Genomic DNA, 15427 nt, shown 5'->3' with positions numbered 1-15427 from the left:
TGTTGGATGGGGAAGTCTTCGCTTGGGAGGCCCGGCCACTGGCTTACAGGCCAGCTGCTGTGAAGCAGGGAGCTGGATTTGGATGGGGCTTCCTGATCCACTTTTTCTCTGGTGTCTTCCATGGAGCATGTAGCTCATTGTGATTTTTCTCTTTTCAGGGTTTTGGTTTTTTGCACTGAATGTAACCTAGACTCATTGTCTCAGGCCTGCATTGCCCCAAGATACTGTCAAAGGTAAGTTTTTAAAATTGACATCCACCATGTATTGGTAATGGAATGGGAGAGTCTTTATCTTAAAAAGAAGGAAAATGGGCTGGGTCCATAGCTCAGTGGCAGAGCACTTGCCTGGTATGTGTAGGCACTGGGTTCCATCCTCAGCACCACAGAGTAATAAATAAGTAAAATAAAGGTATTGTGCTATCTACAACTAAAAAAAAAAAAACAACATTTTTTTAAAGGTTAAAAAAAAAAAAAAAAAAAAGGAAAAGAGCTGGGGCTATAGCTCAGTTGGTAGAGCTTGCCTCACATGCACAAGGCCCTGGGTTCAATCCCCAGCACTGCATACACACACAAAGGAAAGTATGTTATGATGTTGTTGCTTCTTTGCAGATTTCTTATAGAAGGAAATTTTTGAATTCCTACTTTGGTCCCTTTAAATTGCACTGGTATTGATGGTGGGGATGTAGCTCAGTGGTAGAATACTTGCTTAACTTGCATGAGGCCTGCATTTGACCCCCAGCACTACATAAAACAAAGAAAAAGAAAGGGGCACGGGGAGGGAGGGAGAGGGGACAAGCTATGGTGTTCAGATGGCTACTGACATTTGGTACTTTATCCTATAAAGCAGGACCTTACTAGGATTAGCAGTTGCGCAGTTCTAAGTGAGAACATTGCCTGCTTCTCTGCCTCTGGTCTCCCTGCTCCATTCTGCAGTGCACATTCCTGCCTGGGTTTGCTTTCTAGATGAGAGATTTAGCCATGTCACTGCTTTGCTGAAACAGCTTCTGTGGCTCCCAGTGGTTGCTGATGCTAATCTACAAACCCCTTCAAAATCTAATTCCAGGCATGGATTCTGGCTTCTGTGGGGAATCCCTGTCTATAAGTCTTTTGATTGTTTTTTTCTTTTTGCCATGCAGAGGATTGAACCCAGGCCTCATGTGTACTAGGCACACACTGAGCTTTACCCCCAGCCCTCAAGTCTATAAGTCTAACCAGATCATTTTCTGTTTCCTAAATGTGTATGGTTTTGTGCCTTGGTTGATGCTTTTCTCTTTGCTTAGAGTGTAGCAAAATGCAGCTACCTGCTCTTCCTTTTTCTACCTTTCCTATTTTCCTGTTCTCCCAGACTGCTATAGAATTCCTTTTTCATGTGTCTTAAGAACTCCTCTTGTGGGGCTGGGGTTGTGGCTCAGTGGTAGAGCACTAGCCTCACATATGGGAGGGCTTGGATTTGGTCCTCAGCACCACATAAAAATAAATAAAAATAAAGGTATTGTGTCCAACTACAACTAAAAAATAAATATTTTTAAAAAGAGAACTCCTATTGTTGTTATGATAATAAATTACCCCTAATTTAATGTGAGTATTTTTGTGTCCATCATCTTTACTATTCTGTAAACTCTTTGAGGCTTCTTGGAAAGGAACTTTTTAAAATTAAAATGAATTTATTTAACTGATACATAAAAACATACAAATTGTACATATTTGTCTGGTTCCATCTGATATTTTTGATACATGTATACACCTTGTAATGTTTTAAGTCAGGTTAAACATCTGTCTCCTCAGACATTCATGATTTCTTTATGGTGATAACATCCAAAAATCTCTTTTTTCTAGCTTTTTGAAATTACATATTTGTAGTCACTCTACTGGCAACAGCACACTTGAACCAGGAACTAAGAACTAACTTTTTTTCTCATTATTGTGCTGGGGATGAAACCCAGGGCTTTGTGCATGCTTAGGCCTGTTGGCCACTGCTGGACACCTTAGTAAAGCCATACATTCCTTGTTTAATCCTTCTGTACTTCTACCTGCCCAGTGTATGAATGAAAATAACTAAGGATTAAAAGTTAACGCCAAGTATGACAGTGCAACCATGTAATCCCAGTGATGTGGGAGGCTGAGGCAGGAAGATCACAGGTTTGAGGCCAGCCTTAGCAACTGAGCAAGACCCTGTCTCAAAATTTTAAAAAATTTTATAAAGGGCTGAAGGTGTAGCACAGTGGTAGAGCATTCCTAAATTCAATCCCAAGTACTAAAAAAAAAAAAAAAAAAAAAAAGACAAAAAGAAGGTTAATAACTTGTCCAAGATTATACACCTAATAACTGACAAAGAAGAAGGATTTTGTTTCTTCAAAGTCAAAGCTTATTCTACTACACCATACTAGCCCAACACCATTTGACATGTGGCAGAAACTCACTAGATGTTTTTTGCATTCATATGTATTACATTTTAATTTTTTATTTTTTTATTCTACCATTTTCTTTATACTTTTTTAAAAATTTGTTTTAATTAGTTACACATGACAGTACAATGATCTTGACATATCATACATTTGAATCAGATGGGGTATAATTTCTCATTATTCTGAGTGTATAGGTTGCAGAATCACATTGGTCATGCAGTTACGTGTATATACACAGCAATAATAATGTCTATTTTATTCTGCTGTCCTTTCTTTCCCCCCTTCCCCTCCCCTCCCCTCCCATCACTTCTCTCTACACAATCTAAAGTGACACACTTCTTTTTTTTTTTTTCCCTCACATTGTCATACATGTATTCTGTATAACCATGAGGGTCTCCTTTCTTCTTCGTGCAATTCCCTTTCTCCCTCCCTTTCCCTCCCACCTCTCTTGCCTATTTAGTGGTAATCTTCTTCTCATGCTCTTCCTCCCTATTCCATTTTGAGTCACCCCCCCTTATATCAGAGAAGACATTTGGCATTTGTTTTTTAGGGATTGGCTAAACTTCACTTAGCGTAATCTGCTCTAATGCCATCTATTTTCCTGCAAATGCCATGATCTTGTTATTTTTTAGTGCTGAATAATATTCCATTGTTTATAAATGCCACTTTTTTAAAATCCATTCATCCATTGAAGGACATCTAGGTTGGTTCCACAGTCTAGTTATTGTGAATTGTTCTGCTATAAACATTGATGTGGCTGTGTCCCTGTAGTATGCTGTTTTTAGGTCTTTTGGGTATAGTCCTAGAAGAGAAATAGCTAGGTCAAATCACCATTTGACCCAAATCTTCTATTCCCAGCTTTCCAAGTAATCTCAATACTGCTTTCCAAATTGGCTGCACCAGTTTGCAGTACCACCAGCAATGTATGAGTGTACTTTTTTCCAACATCCTCACCAGCACTTGTTGTTGTTTGACTTCGTAATGGCTGCCATTCTTACTGGAGTGAGATGGTGTCTTAGAGTAGTTTTAATTTGCATTTCTCTGATTGCTAGAGATAGTGAGCATTTTTTTGTATATTTGTTGATTGATTATATATCCTCTTCTGAGAAGTGTCTGTTCAGGTCCTTGGCCCATTTGTTGATTGGGTTATTTGTTTTTTTGTTGTTTAACTTTTTGAGTTCTTTGTATGTAATACATTTTAAATAAAAAGGAACTTACCAAATACTATTAAATGCCAGGAATACAATTTTAAGTGGACCAAATAAAGAGAATAACAAGATTTAGTGTCTGATATCAAGAGGATGACAGGCAGATCCTTATTACATAGAGGCATCTATGTGAACAAATAAATTCAGTAAAACACAATGAGTTTTATGTGGTGCTGAGGATCAAATCCAGTGCCTCACATGTGCCAGGCAAGCGCTCTACCACTGAGCCACAACCTCAGCCCAACACAATGAATTTAATAATAAGATTCAAACAGTATCCACTAGGGCCACTGAGATAGGAATCATCACTTCTACCGGGGTCAGGGAATACTTTCTAAAATCTGAGTCTGTAATGATAAACAGGGTGTCCCTTCTTGGCATAGGGGAGAGAAAGGCAGGCAGGATAATATGAATTAAAACATGAAAACCTGAAGCATACTGGCATATTGTGGAGCTATAAGTTCAGCATGGCTGGAACAAAGAAATCAGATAGGTGAAACTGGAGAGCCAGGGCTGGGCTGGGGCTCAGTGGTCGTGTGAGACACTGGGTTTGATCCTAAGCATCACATAAAAATAAATAAATAAATAAATAAATAAATAAACAAACAGACAAACGAATGAATGAATGATATTGTGTCTATACAACCAAAAAATATTAAAAAAAAAACTGGAGAGACAGAGACAGGCTAGATCCTGGAGGGCTTTGAAACTACTAGCATATGTGCCAATTTTTTTTTTTTTTTTTTTTTTGGTACCATGGATTGAACCCAGGGGCACTTAAAGCACTGAGCAACATCCCCAGACCTTTTTAATTTTTAATTTTGAGACTGGATCTTCCTAAGTTGCTGCAGATATCTTTGAACTTGGATCCTCCTGCCTCAGCCTCCCAAGCTGCTGGAATTACGAGTGTGTGCAACTACGCCTGGCATGTGCCAACTTTTATGAACAACCTTGCTCAGGATCTAAGTGACATTACTCATATTTATCCATTAACATTTGTTGAGTCCTGCCCTGTGTGTGCTGAGCACAGTGCCAGGCCAAGACCATCCATCACTTACATGTATGGTACACTGATGACAGCTCCGAGGTGAAGTGACACATTGAGGCAGAATGAAATGCTTGTGCTTGCACATCATCTTATGACAGCGCTGGCCTTCCTTGTTCACCTCTCCAGTTAACTTAAGTGGGTTTTGCCTTGACTTTTTCATGACAGCACTGATACTTATACCTTCTGACAGTCCCCAAGGGGAACCCAGAGTTAACTGTGCATTGCCTGTTTGATTCTTCCAGTTTGTCAGAAGGACAGTAACATTGACTTAGACCCTAGACACAACTATAAGTCATAACTTCAAACAAGAATGTCATCATTGCTGGGAGTGTGTAACTCAGAGGTAGAGCTTGCACAAAGTCCTAGGTTTGATCTTCAGCACCACACTGATGCTGACAGCACTAAGGCCCTAGGTTTGATCTGACAGCACTCTGTCCCAAAACATAGCGTTCTATGTTAGGACTTCTCTGCTGCACAATGATAAGGATTCCTCCATGAAGGTCCAGAGTCAGGCCCTGCAACAAATCCCAGTTACTTGGGAGTCTGAGGCAGGAGGATCACAAGTTCAAGGCCAGCCTTAGCAACTTAGCAAGACCATGTCTCAAAATAAAAAAAAAAAAAAATGAAAAGGGCTACTTTTGAACTGTACCCCACTACCCATCAAGCTTTTTTTTTTTTTTTTTAAAGAAACACATTAAAAACTATTAAGGAGGGCTGGGGATGTGGCTCAAGCAGTAGCGTGCTCACCTGGCATGCATGTGGCCCAGGTTCGATCCTCAGCACTACATACAAAGAAAGATGTTGTGTCTGCCAAAAACCCAAATAAATAAATAAATATTTAAAAAAATTATAAAAAAATAAAAATAAAAACTATTAAGCAAAATTACATACAAGAGGAAGTGAGGGGAAAGGAAAAATAATACAAGGGGGAGGAATGAATTACAGTAGAGGGGGTAGAGAGAGAAGAGGGGAGGGGAGGGGGGATAGTTGAGGATAGGAAAGGCAGCAGAATACAACAGACAAGAGTATGTCATTATGTAAATCAATGGAAGTGTAACTGATGTGATTCTGCAAGCTGTATACGGGGTAAAAATGGGAGTTCATAACCCACTTGAATCAAAGTGTGAAATATGATATATCAAGAACTATGTAATGTTTTGAACAACCAACAATAAAAATAAATAAATAAATAAATAAATAAAACTATTAAGGATAATTCCAAAGGAACAACAAAAAAAATGGGAGCAAAGAAAGGATGAAAAGAAAAGCAGGTATCAATAAAATGTAAGTAGGCAGACTATATGGTGTTGGTTGGGAAAGTTTTAGTTTTTTAAAAAATTTTTTGCAGGTCTGGGGTTGTAGCTCAGCGGTAGAGCACTCACCTAGCATGTGCAAGGCCCTGGGTTCTATCCTTAGCACCACATAAAATAAATAAATAAAATAAAGATATTGTGTTCAGGGGCTGGAGATGTGGCTCAAGCGGTAGCGCGCTCGCCTGGCATGTGTGTGGCCCGGGTTCCATCCTCAGCACCACAGTTCGATCCAGGGCCCCTTTGGCTGTGGCTCTCAACACAAACAAAGATATTGTGTCTGCTGAGAACTAAAAAATAGATATTAAAAATACTCTCTCTCTCTCTCTCTCTCTCTCTCTCTCTCTCTCTCTCTCTCTCCCTCCCTCCCACTCTCTCTCTTAAAAAAAAAAGATATTGTGTTCAACTACAACTAAAAACAAAATATTATGATTATTATTTTTTTTTCAAGTAGTGGAGACTGAACCCAGCAGTGCTTTTCCACTGAGCTACACTCCTAGCCCTTTTCATTTTTTTTATTTTGAGACATGGTCTTGCTAAGTTGCTAAGGCTGGCTTTGAACTTGTGATCCTCTTGCCTCAGACTCCCAAGAAACTGGGATTTGTTGCAGGGCCTGACTCTGGACCTTCATGGAGGAATCCTTATCTTTGTGCAGCAGGGAAATCCTAACATAGAAAGCTATATTTTGGGACAGAGTGCTGTCAGAACACTGGCAACTGCCATTTCCTTGCTCCTTTGACAAGAAGTTATTCCCCTGTTGGTACAAGGTCTGCCTACATGGCAGTTTCTGAACTCTTGGTGTCTGGACTCCTGTAATACGAAATGTTGTGTGTCACCTCTGGCCTATTGTGATTGTTATATGTAAATTGGCACATACCCACTATAAAAGCTATTTTTTGCTGTGCAATAAAGTAGATGCAATTCTCTGAAACCATCTCCGGAGGTTTTTTTTTTTAAAATGGTACTGGAGATGAACCCAGGGTCTTACACATGCTAGGCAAGCACTCAACTAATAAGCTGATCCCAGCCCTCTTTATTTTGAGACAAGTTACAGTCCTCCTTCTTTAGCCTCCTGAGTGTCTTGGATTACAGGTTTGTGACACTGTACCCAGCAATTTTTATTTCTAAAAATGATTCCTGCCAGACATGGTAGAACACACCTATAGTCCTAGGCACATTCCCAGTGACCTAAAGACCTTCTGCTAGGCCCCACCTCTTAGAGGACTTTCTGCCTCCCAATTGTGCCAATGTGGGGACCAGCCCTTTAATACAAGGTCCTTTGAGGGGATATTTAATGTCCAAATGATAGTAGGTATGACTGGCGATTGTTCATAGGTAGTTATTGGCACATTTGTGTGGAGAGAGGGAAAGATTTGCCTGAGTAAAGTGCCGAATAGTGTGTCCTTTGGGTATAGCGAAGTTATTGAGGGCTTTGGAAGGAAAGGTATGTTACTGATGTCATGGTCATGGGATGATGGAGCAGCGTAGGCAGATACAGAAGCTGAACTTAATTGTGAGGAGTAGACTCAGATGCAAATTGGGATAGAATTGGACCCAATAAATAATAATCATTTCCCTGCCCAAGTTCTAAACCAGCAGAGGTATTTGACAAAGAAATAAGACAGGTAGAGATCAGAATGTCACTTTTATTACTAATAAAGCTGACATACCTAGGGCAGATAGGCTTCTTAGTTCAGAACTCCAGGATTTAACAAGTGTGCTCAGCCCATAGCTCTAATCTAGGAGAGGCCTGCCTAGTAGAAGAGGGAGGGCAGGGAGCCTAATAGGCTCCCCTCTTGGAAAGGGGCCAGAGAGGGCTGGCCAGTGTAAGTCCAGATTCACTTTCTTTTTCCGGAGACAATAATCAGGTAAGTCTCTTCACCCCAACAGCATGAGTCATGTTATGGTAAGTTCATGATATTAAAACATTCACATTGTCCCACAAGGATGGGGAGAAGGTTCCCCTCCCCTAGCTCCCCAGCTCTTGTCTCCTAGTGCATTGGTCTTTACCAATAAGTAAGTCCAGACACCAGAGTCTGCCAAGCCCCTTCCTCCCTTCACCGCTTCCCTCCTGCCTTTCTTCCTGGTGTAGACAGAAACCTCTTCCTTTCCATTTCCCCTTGGGCTTAACTGTGTACTGTTTATTAGTCCACAAACAATTTTAAAGGACAACTTTGCTCACTTTGTAAGACTCGTGCTCTTTGAAGTTCACCTGTCTTCTAGCTTGTATGCAGCGAATAAATGTCCCACTTTCTGATGTCTGAAAGGCCTAAATGAAGACTCTTCCCTAAAGTCTAATCTTTCCTCAGCCATGCCAGCTTAGGAAGAGCTATGCCAGCATAATTCAAGGTCAAGCAGCAGCCCTCTGTACACTGAAGCCACCCATGCCTGCTAACACCCTGTGCTGAAGCTAGCATACATGGCGTCTGCTTACTAGGCCAAAGTGGACGGTGTATGCTGAGACCGCCTGCACAGCTGGAGTTTGGTTTAGATGAGCTTTCAGTACCACCGTCACGATTGTGGCTTGTTTCTTGGCGAGACTTTCAAAGCCCCCATAGTCTTTGCCGAAATTTCTGAGCCTAGTACATGCAGCCTTGTCTCTATAGAAACAATCACTTATCTGACGACAAAGTTGCCATAACTACAGTTACCGTTAAGGTCAAAATACTGTGTGGCCTATAGTTTATAAGCTTCAATAGTTAAAAAGCTAATACACAAGTAAAAACCTGTGTGGCCTAATGTAATCATCTACAGGAGAATCCTTCGTGTCTCATTAAAGGCCCAAAGTCCTGGCCTCCAATTGAAGCTTCAAAAATTCCACATGTATTTCATGCCCCCCAATTTTACTTCCTGTCTTTTTATCCAGATATCAGTCTTATGCACTAGATATTAGGCTCTTTGAGACCTAATAAATAGTACTACAAGTCCCCTTGACTGAGCTGTATACCAGTGGAGAAATGAGATAAAAAAGGAAAGCATTTGAGAGACCAAACTATTGTCTCTGTTACTGACAAAGCTGTATTGAAGAATGTGACTTACACATAGATACTGCTAAGTGGACTTCTTAATAGTAAGCCTCAGAATTCGGCAGGCTTACTTAGTTGTAGGTAGTTGTGAGGGTCTTGCATTTAGGGGTACAAGAGCCAGAAGAACGCCTGCTCCCCAGTGGTAGCTCCTTCCCAAGGGAAGGAAGGGCTGAGCTCCACCCGCCTTGGCTCTCCTTCCAGATAAGTCTCTTCAAGGCAAGCTTTTTTCTCCTTTGGGGTAGAGAGGAGCCAGCAGGAGAGGGAAGCAGCATCCTGTGAGCATAAAGGCACAGGGAGATGTTCAGCGAGAACTGGGGATTGAGTATAGGAGAATAGAGGGAGCTTTGAGAGTGGCCATCTGCATGTCCTTCGACCTATTACATTCAATCCTCAGGAAAATGATGTTCCCCAGGGAAATGAGATAAAGGGGAATTTTCTCAACGTCTCATATACATAGTCCTTTGTGTCTGACTTGAGTTACAGCTGTGACTGTCTCTAGGCTTGTCACTGCTTCCTGCCCGTTCAGGCCTAACAATAGAAAGGTTGTCCACTGGATGGGTACAGGTCCATTGTTCTTCCTTAATAATTTCTTCTCCAACATGTTGAAAATTTTAGGGCTGCTATAAGGAGAAAAGGTAAGACTTAATAAGGCCTTGATGAATAGATGGGATCTTGTGAGGAAATGATGGATTTTAGAAAGTGAATGTAGGGGCAAAAGTGTTTGGTTAAGCTGAGTGCCATGGTTACACCTGTAGTCCTGGGTCTTTGGAAGGCTAAGGCAGGAGGATATCTTGAGCCCAGGAGTTGGAGGCTAGCCTGGGCAGCATAGTGAGGTCCATGTCTGGGGGAAGGTCTTGATAATAACCTTGAAAGTGGGGGTTAGGAAGGTTGGGGAGGACAGAAAGCTGTTTATTGTTGGGGCAGGGAAGAGGAATCAGGGAGGAAAAGAGCAGTGAAGGTCAGAGAAAGGTCAGCGAGAAAGATGTAAGAAAGCGAGGGCTGGACAAGAGAAGGGGGGAGGTGGTAAAGCTGTAGGTCAAGCAGTCTGCCATACAACAGCAGTGGCCTTTTGTAGAGGAGCACACCATGGCCTGCCTCCTTCCTCTCCTGCCTTCCTACCGGAAGCCTGGGTGGAGCCCCAGGGCTCAGAGCAGAGAGTAACCATTGCTGGCTGAGAGCGCAGACCTGGGAGAGGAAGGGAATTCTTGGTGTGTGGAGTGCATCCTCTGCGAGAACCCACCTCCCTTCCTGTGATAGGAGGACGGTTGGGAGGTGCTTTGCAGTTCATATCTTGCTGGTTGTTTTTTGAATTTTTTCAAGTGTTGTCAACTTAATTTTCATAGAAAGAGCAATCCTGTTTTTACACAACAATCATAAAACAGTGAAGGGCAAAAGCAACTAGAGAGAGCCTGTTTACTTGCTGTGCACCTTTGTGTGTGTGTGTGTGTGTGTGTGTGTGTGTGTGTGTGTGTTGGGGGACTGGGCAGCACAGGGTAACACGTGAAAGTGAATGGAGGTTGCGTGAGAATTTCTGCTTTACCAGTTGTAAACTCACATCATGTAAATAAATATTTGTTCCCAAAAAACCTTGTTGGGCAAGCTCACTAGATATTTTGAATACCCCCTTTCCCCAGCCAACAGCCGTGGAAACCCAGAAGTGCCTTCTTAGCCTCAGGTCTTGCAGCTGGCTATTAAGAAACCTGCACCAGAAGGGGTTGCCATGCCCTGGTGTGTTCACAAAGAGATGTCTCTGCACACAGAAAAGCATGTGTTACAAGCATCATTTTAGGTTTTACATTTTGTAGCTGTCAGTCTTTTAAAATATTTGAGAGGTTTTTAAGTTTTTATTTATTTCAAAAAAATTTTTTTTAGGGGAGTGGTCCTGGGGACGGAACCCAGGACCTCATGCATGCTAGGTGACCCACATCCCAGCACTTTTTATTTTGAAACAGTCTCACTAAGTTGCCCAGGTTGGCCTTGAACTTTTAATTCTTCTGCCTGAGCCTCCTGAGTAGCTGGGATTGCAGGTGTGCACTGACTCCTTTTGGAATATTGTAATTCAGTCATTTTAACAAACTTTCGCTTGATTGGTATTGAAAGGAAAAATTACTATTCTTTGTTGTTTTACCCCACAAGTAGCCTTGTGTTTTTTTTTTTTTTTTTTTTTTTGAGAGAGAGAGAGAGAGAGAGAGAGAGAGAGAGAGAGAGAGAGAGAGAGAGAGTTTTTATTTTTTTATTTATTTTTTTTTAGTTTTCGGCGGACCCAACATCTTTATTTGTATGTGGTGCTGAGGATCGAACCCAGCGCCCTGCACATGCCAGGCAAGCGCACTACTGCTTGAGCCACATCCCCAGCCTTAGCCTAGTGTTTTATCAAAATAAATTAGCCGACATTTAGTTGGCTAGGCGTATTTTCTTAAAAAAAAAAAAAAGTGGACCACCTGTTAGAATGGACTTTCATTTTTGTTACAAAAACAAGTCTGTTAACATAAATCATAAACCCAGAAAACCTGGCCAGGTCCAGCAACCTAGCCCAATATCCAGCGGTGTGACCTGCTGCAGCGCAACAGCTGGCACACCGCCTTGCTCACTGCGTCCTTCTGGCAGGTTGGTGTTGACTGCAAGAACCGTTGAAGATTTCCATTATCACTTCTGCCAAGAGCCACGTAAGATTGGGAAAGAAATCTAGAGCTATTAATATCCCAGTGCCTTAAGCCTTTCACAGTTATCTTGCTCCTCCAGCATAGGGGAAGACTCCTGCTCCGCCTCACTCCATCTTTCTTCTTACCTAAGATGCACGTGGTAACTTAGCGCTCGCGTGCACACACACAAAGTGCCTAAGGTCATCTCCTCACAAGATCCATGGTCTCAGTGACAAAATTTCAGTCTAAATCTTTAGGGAAGTAAACTTTTGCCCAAATTCCTTACATGCGTTTTTCTCTCCTTATCTCTCTTTCAGGCAGCAGCTGTGTTTTTCTGCAGAGTTTTGCACAGAGTCTGTTCCCATGCAAACTAATGAGGGAGAAGTGTCGGAAGAAAGCAGTTCCAAGGTCAGTAACGTACCTACAATATTAAGAATTTGAGTAGAAATTCAATAGTAGAGGTAGTGGATGAATAGAGTGGGTGTTGTGTTTTAGGTGAATTTATAAATTAGATTGATTTAAATTAGAACCTAACCTAGATCTGGAAAGATTTTTTTTCTTCTCAGTATCTGTTTTTGTTATTCTTTTTTTTTTTCTTTTAAGAGGAGGAAAAGTTTATTTGGGGGCTCATGTTCTTGTTATTCTGTGTGATAAATTTAAAACAAATTTGACTGGAACTTTATGATTCACTATTAGAATATCATTTTATCTTTTCACTTTTTTTTTTACAGTTATTACATTCTTTTTTTATTGGTTGTTCACAACATTACAAAGCTCTTGACATATCATATATCATACATTAGATTGAAGTGGGTTATGAACTCCCAATTTTTACCCCAAATGCAGATTGCAGAATCACGTCGGTTACACATCCACAATTTTACATAATGCCCTATTAGTAACTGTTGTATTCTGCTACCTTTCCTATCCCCTACTATCTCCCCTCCCCTTCCCTCACATCTTCTCTCTCTCTACCCCATCTACTGTAATTTATTTCTCTCCTAGTTTATTTTCCCATTCCTCTCACAACCTCTTATATGTAATTTTGTATAGCAGTGAGGGTCTCCCTTCATTTCCATGCAGTTTCCCTTTTCTCTCCCTTTCCCTCCCATCTCATGTCTCTGTTTAATGTTAATCTTTTCTTCCTGTTCTTCCTCCCTGCTCTGTTCATAGTTGCTCTCATTATATCAAAGAAGACATTTGATATTTGTTTTTTAGGGATTGGCTAGCTTCACTAAGCATAATCTGCTCTAGTGCCATCCATTTCCCTGCAAATTCTATGATTTTGTCATTTTTTATTGCTGCGTAGTACTCCATTGTGTATAGATGCCACATTTTTTTTTTATCCATTTATCTGTTGCAGGGCATCTGGGTTGGTTCCACAGTCTAGCTATTGTGAATTGTGCTGCTATGAACATCGATGTGGCAGTATCCCTGTAGTATGCTCTTTTAAGGTCTTCAGGGAATAGTCAGAGAAGGGCAATTGCTGGGTCAAATGGTGGTTCCATTCTGAGCTTTCCCAGGAATCTCCATACTGCTTTCCAAATTGGCCACACCAATTTGCAGTCCCACCAGCAATGTACAAATGTACCCTTTTCTCCACATCCTCGCCAGCACTTGTTGTTGTTTGACTTCATAGTGGCTGCCAATCTTACTGGAGTGAGATGGTATCTTAGGGTGGTTTTGATTTGCATTTCTCTGACTGCTAGAGATGGTGAGCAGTTTTTCATGTACTTGTTGATTGATTGTATGTCCTCCTCTGAGAAGTGTCTGTTGAGGTCCTTGGCCCATTTGTTGATTGGGTTATTTGTTTTCTTATTGCTTAATTTTTTGAGTTCTTTGTATACTCTGGATATTAGGGCTCTATCTGAAGTGTGAGAAGTAAAAATTTGTTCCCATGATGTGGGCTCCCTATTTACCTCTCTTATTGTTTCTCTTGCTGAGAAAAAACTTTTTAGTTTAAATAAGTCCCATTTGTTGATTCTTGTTATTAACTCTTGTGCTGTGGGTGTCCTATTAAGGAATTTGGAGCCCGACCCCACAATATGTAGATCGGAGCCAACTTTTTCTTCTGTCAGATGCAGAGTCTCTGATTTGATATCAAGCTCCTTGATCCATTTTGAGTTAATTTTTGTGCATGGCGAGAGAAAGGGATTCAGTTTCATTTTGTTGCATATGGATTTCCAGTTTTCCCAACACCATTTGTTGAAGATGCTATCCTTCCTCCATTGCATGCTTTTAGCCCCTTTATCAAATATAAGATAGTTGTAACTTTGTGTATTAGTCTCTGTGTCCTCTATTCTATACCATTGGTCCACCCGCCTGTTTTGGTACCAGTACCATGCTGTTTTTGTCACTATTGCTCTGTAATATAGTTTGAAATCTGGTATCGCTATACCACCTGATTCACACTTCCTGCTTAGAATTGCTTTTGCTATTCTGGGTCTTTTATTTTTCCATATGAATTTCATGATTGCTTTATCTATTTCTACAAGAAATGCCGTTGGGATTTTGATTGGCATGCATTAAACCTATAGAGAACTTTTGGTAATATCGCCATTTTGATAATGTTAATTCTGCTTATCCATGAACAGGGTAATTTTTCCATCTTCTAAGATCTTCTTCTACTTCTCTCTTTAGGGTTCTGTAGTTTTCATTGTATAAATCTTTCACCTCTTTTGTTAGGTTGATTCCCAAGTATTTTATTTTTTTTGAGGATATTGTGAATGGAGTGTTTTTCCTCATTTCCATTTCAGAAGTTTTGTCGCTGATATACAGAAATACCTTTGATTTATGCGTGTTGATTTTATATCCTGCCACTTTGCTGAATTCATTTATTAGTTCTAGTAGTTTCTTTGTAGACCCTTTTGGGTCTTCTAGGTATAGAATCATGTTATATTTTCACTTTTAATATGAAAGTTTAGGGGCTGGGGATGTGGCTCAAGCGGTAGCGCACTCGCCTGGCATGCATGCGGCCCGGGTTCGATCCTCAGCACCACATACAAACAAAGATGTTGTGTCCACCGAAAACTAAAAAATAAATATTAAAATTCTCTCTCTCTCTCTCTTTAAAAAAATATGAAAGTTTAATATACTTGTAAAAAATTAACAGTCAGAAGTATATGAGGCTGAAAGTAAAAGCCTGACCCTGTTCTTGCTGCACAGAAGCAGTCACTTGTGCTTTTCAGACATTTTTCTATTATAAATTTTAAGTGATAATTTGTTGGTTTTTCATTTAAAACGGAAGGAATTTTTTTCTTTGTCAAACCCAATCTACAAATAGGTTATCTGTGTTTATCTACTTCTATCTGGCTCCATGTCCTGAATTTCCTTGGCTCTTTCCTGATGTGGTCACATGGGACCTTTTCTTCTGGGAGCCTCTAGGTACCTCACATTGTCTTCTGAAACAGTCTCCAGCACTGCGCCTTGCCCTCTACCAAGGATCCCCCAAGGCGGGAGGCCCTCTGCTGCTGCACTACCATGAGTATTCTCTATGGGATGCTTATTCTTTCACCAGAGCCAAAGTGGAGACCAGTCAAAATGGCACCAAGAACCCCCCTAAACATACTGAGTGGAAGAAACTGGGCACAAAAGATCATATATTGCATCATGCCATATAGGGGACATGTGCAGAATAGATAAATCCATAGGCAGAGGCAGGTAGGTGGTTTCTGGAGATTGGAGGAGCGAGATGTGGAATGGACAGTAACTGCCTAATGGATATGGGGTTTCCACATAGGGTGATGAAAACATTTTGGAACTAGATAGAAGTGGTAGATGCACAGCATT

General features: G+C 40.9%; 2 protein-coding genes across 3 annotated transcripts in view; both read left to right on the top strand.

Moving 5' to 3' along the window:
• The window catches only part of Tnrc6b (trinucleotide repeat containing adaptor 6B), a 248970-nt gene that overhangs the window by 55507 nt on the left and 178036 nt on the right, over positions 1–15427 (top strand). For both annotated transcript variants that reach the window (XM_078052689.1, XM_078052688.1), the window contains exons 2-3: positions 159–233; positions 11956–12046. In XM_078052689.1, coding sequence (XP_077908815.1) covers positions 159–233; positions 11956–12046 — 166 coding nt within the window. The remainder of the gene's footprint in view (positions 1–158; positions 234–11955; positions 12047–15427) is intronic.
• The window catches only part of Fam83f (family with sequence similarity 83 member F), a 122125-nt gene that overhangs the window by 98904 nt on the left and 7794 nt on the right, over positions 1–15427 (top strand). The window contains exons 6-7 of the transcript XR_013440224.1: positions 159–233; positions 11956–12046. The gene's annotated coding sequence lies outside the window, so the exon portion shown is untranslated. The remainder of the gene's footprint in view (positions 1–158; positions 234–11955; positions 12047–15427) is intronic.

The sequence above is a fragment of the Ictidomys tridecemlineatus genome, chromosome 6 (assembly GCF_052094955.1).
Source record: "Ictidomys tridecemlineatus isolate mIctTri1 chromosome 6, mIctTri1.hap1, whole genome shotgun sequence".
Classification (NCBI taxonomy): domain Eukaryota; kingdom Metazoa; phylum Chordata; class Mammalia; order Rodentia; family Sciuridae; genus Ictidomys; species Ictidomys tridecemlineatus.
The sequence above is the reverse complement of the archived record's forward strand: the minus strand, read 5'-3'. Positions and strand labels throughout refer to the sequence as shown.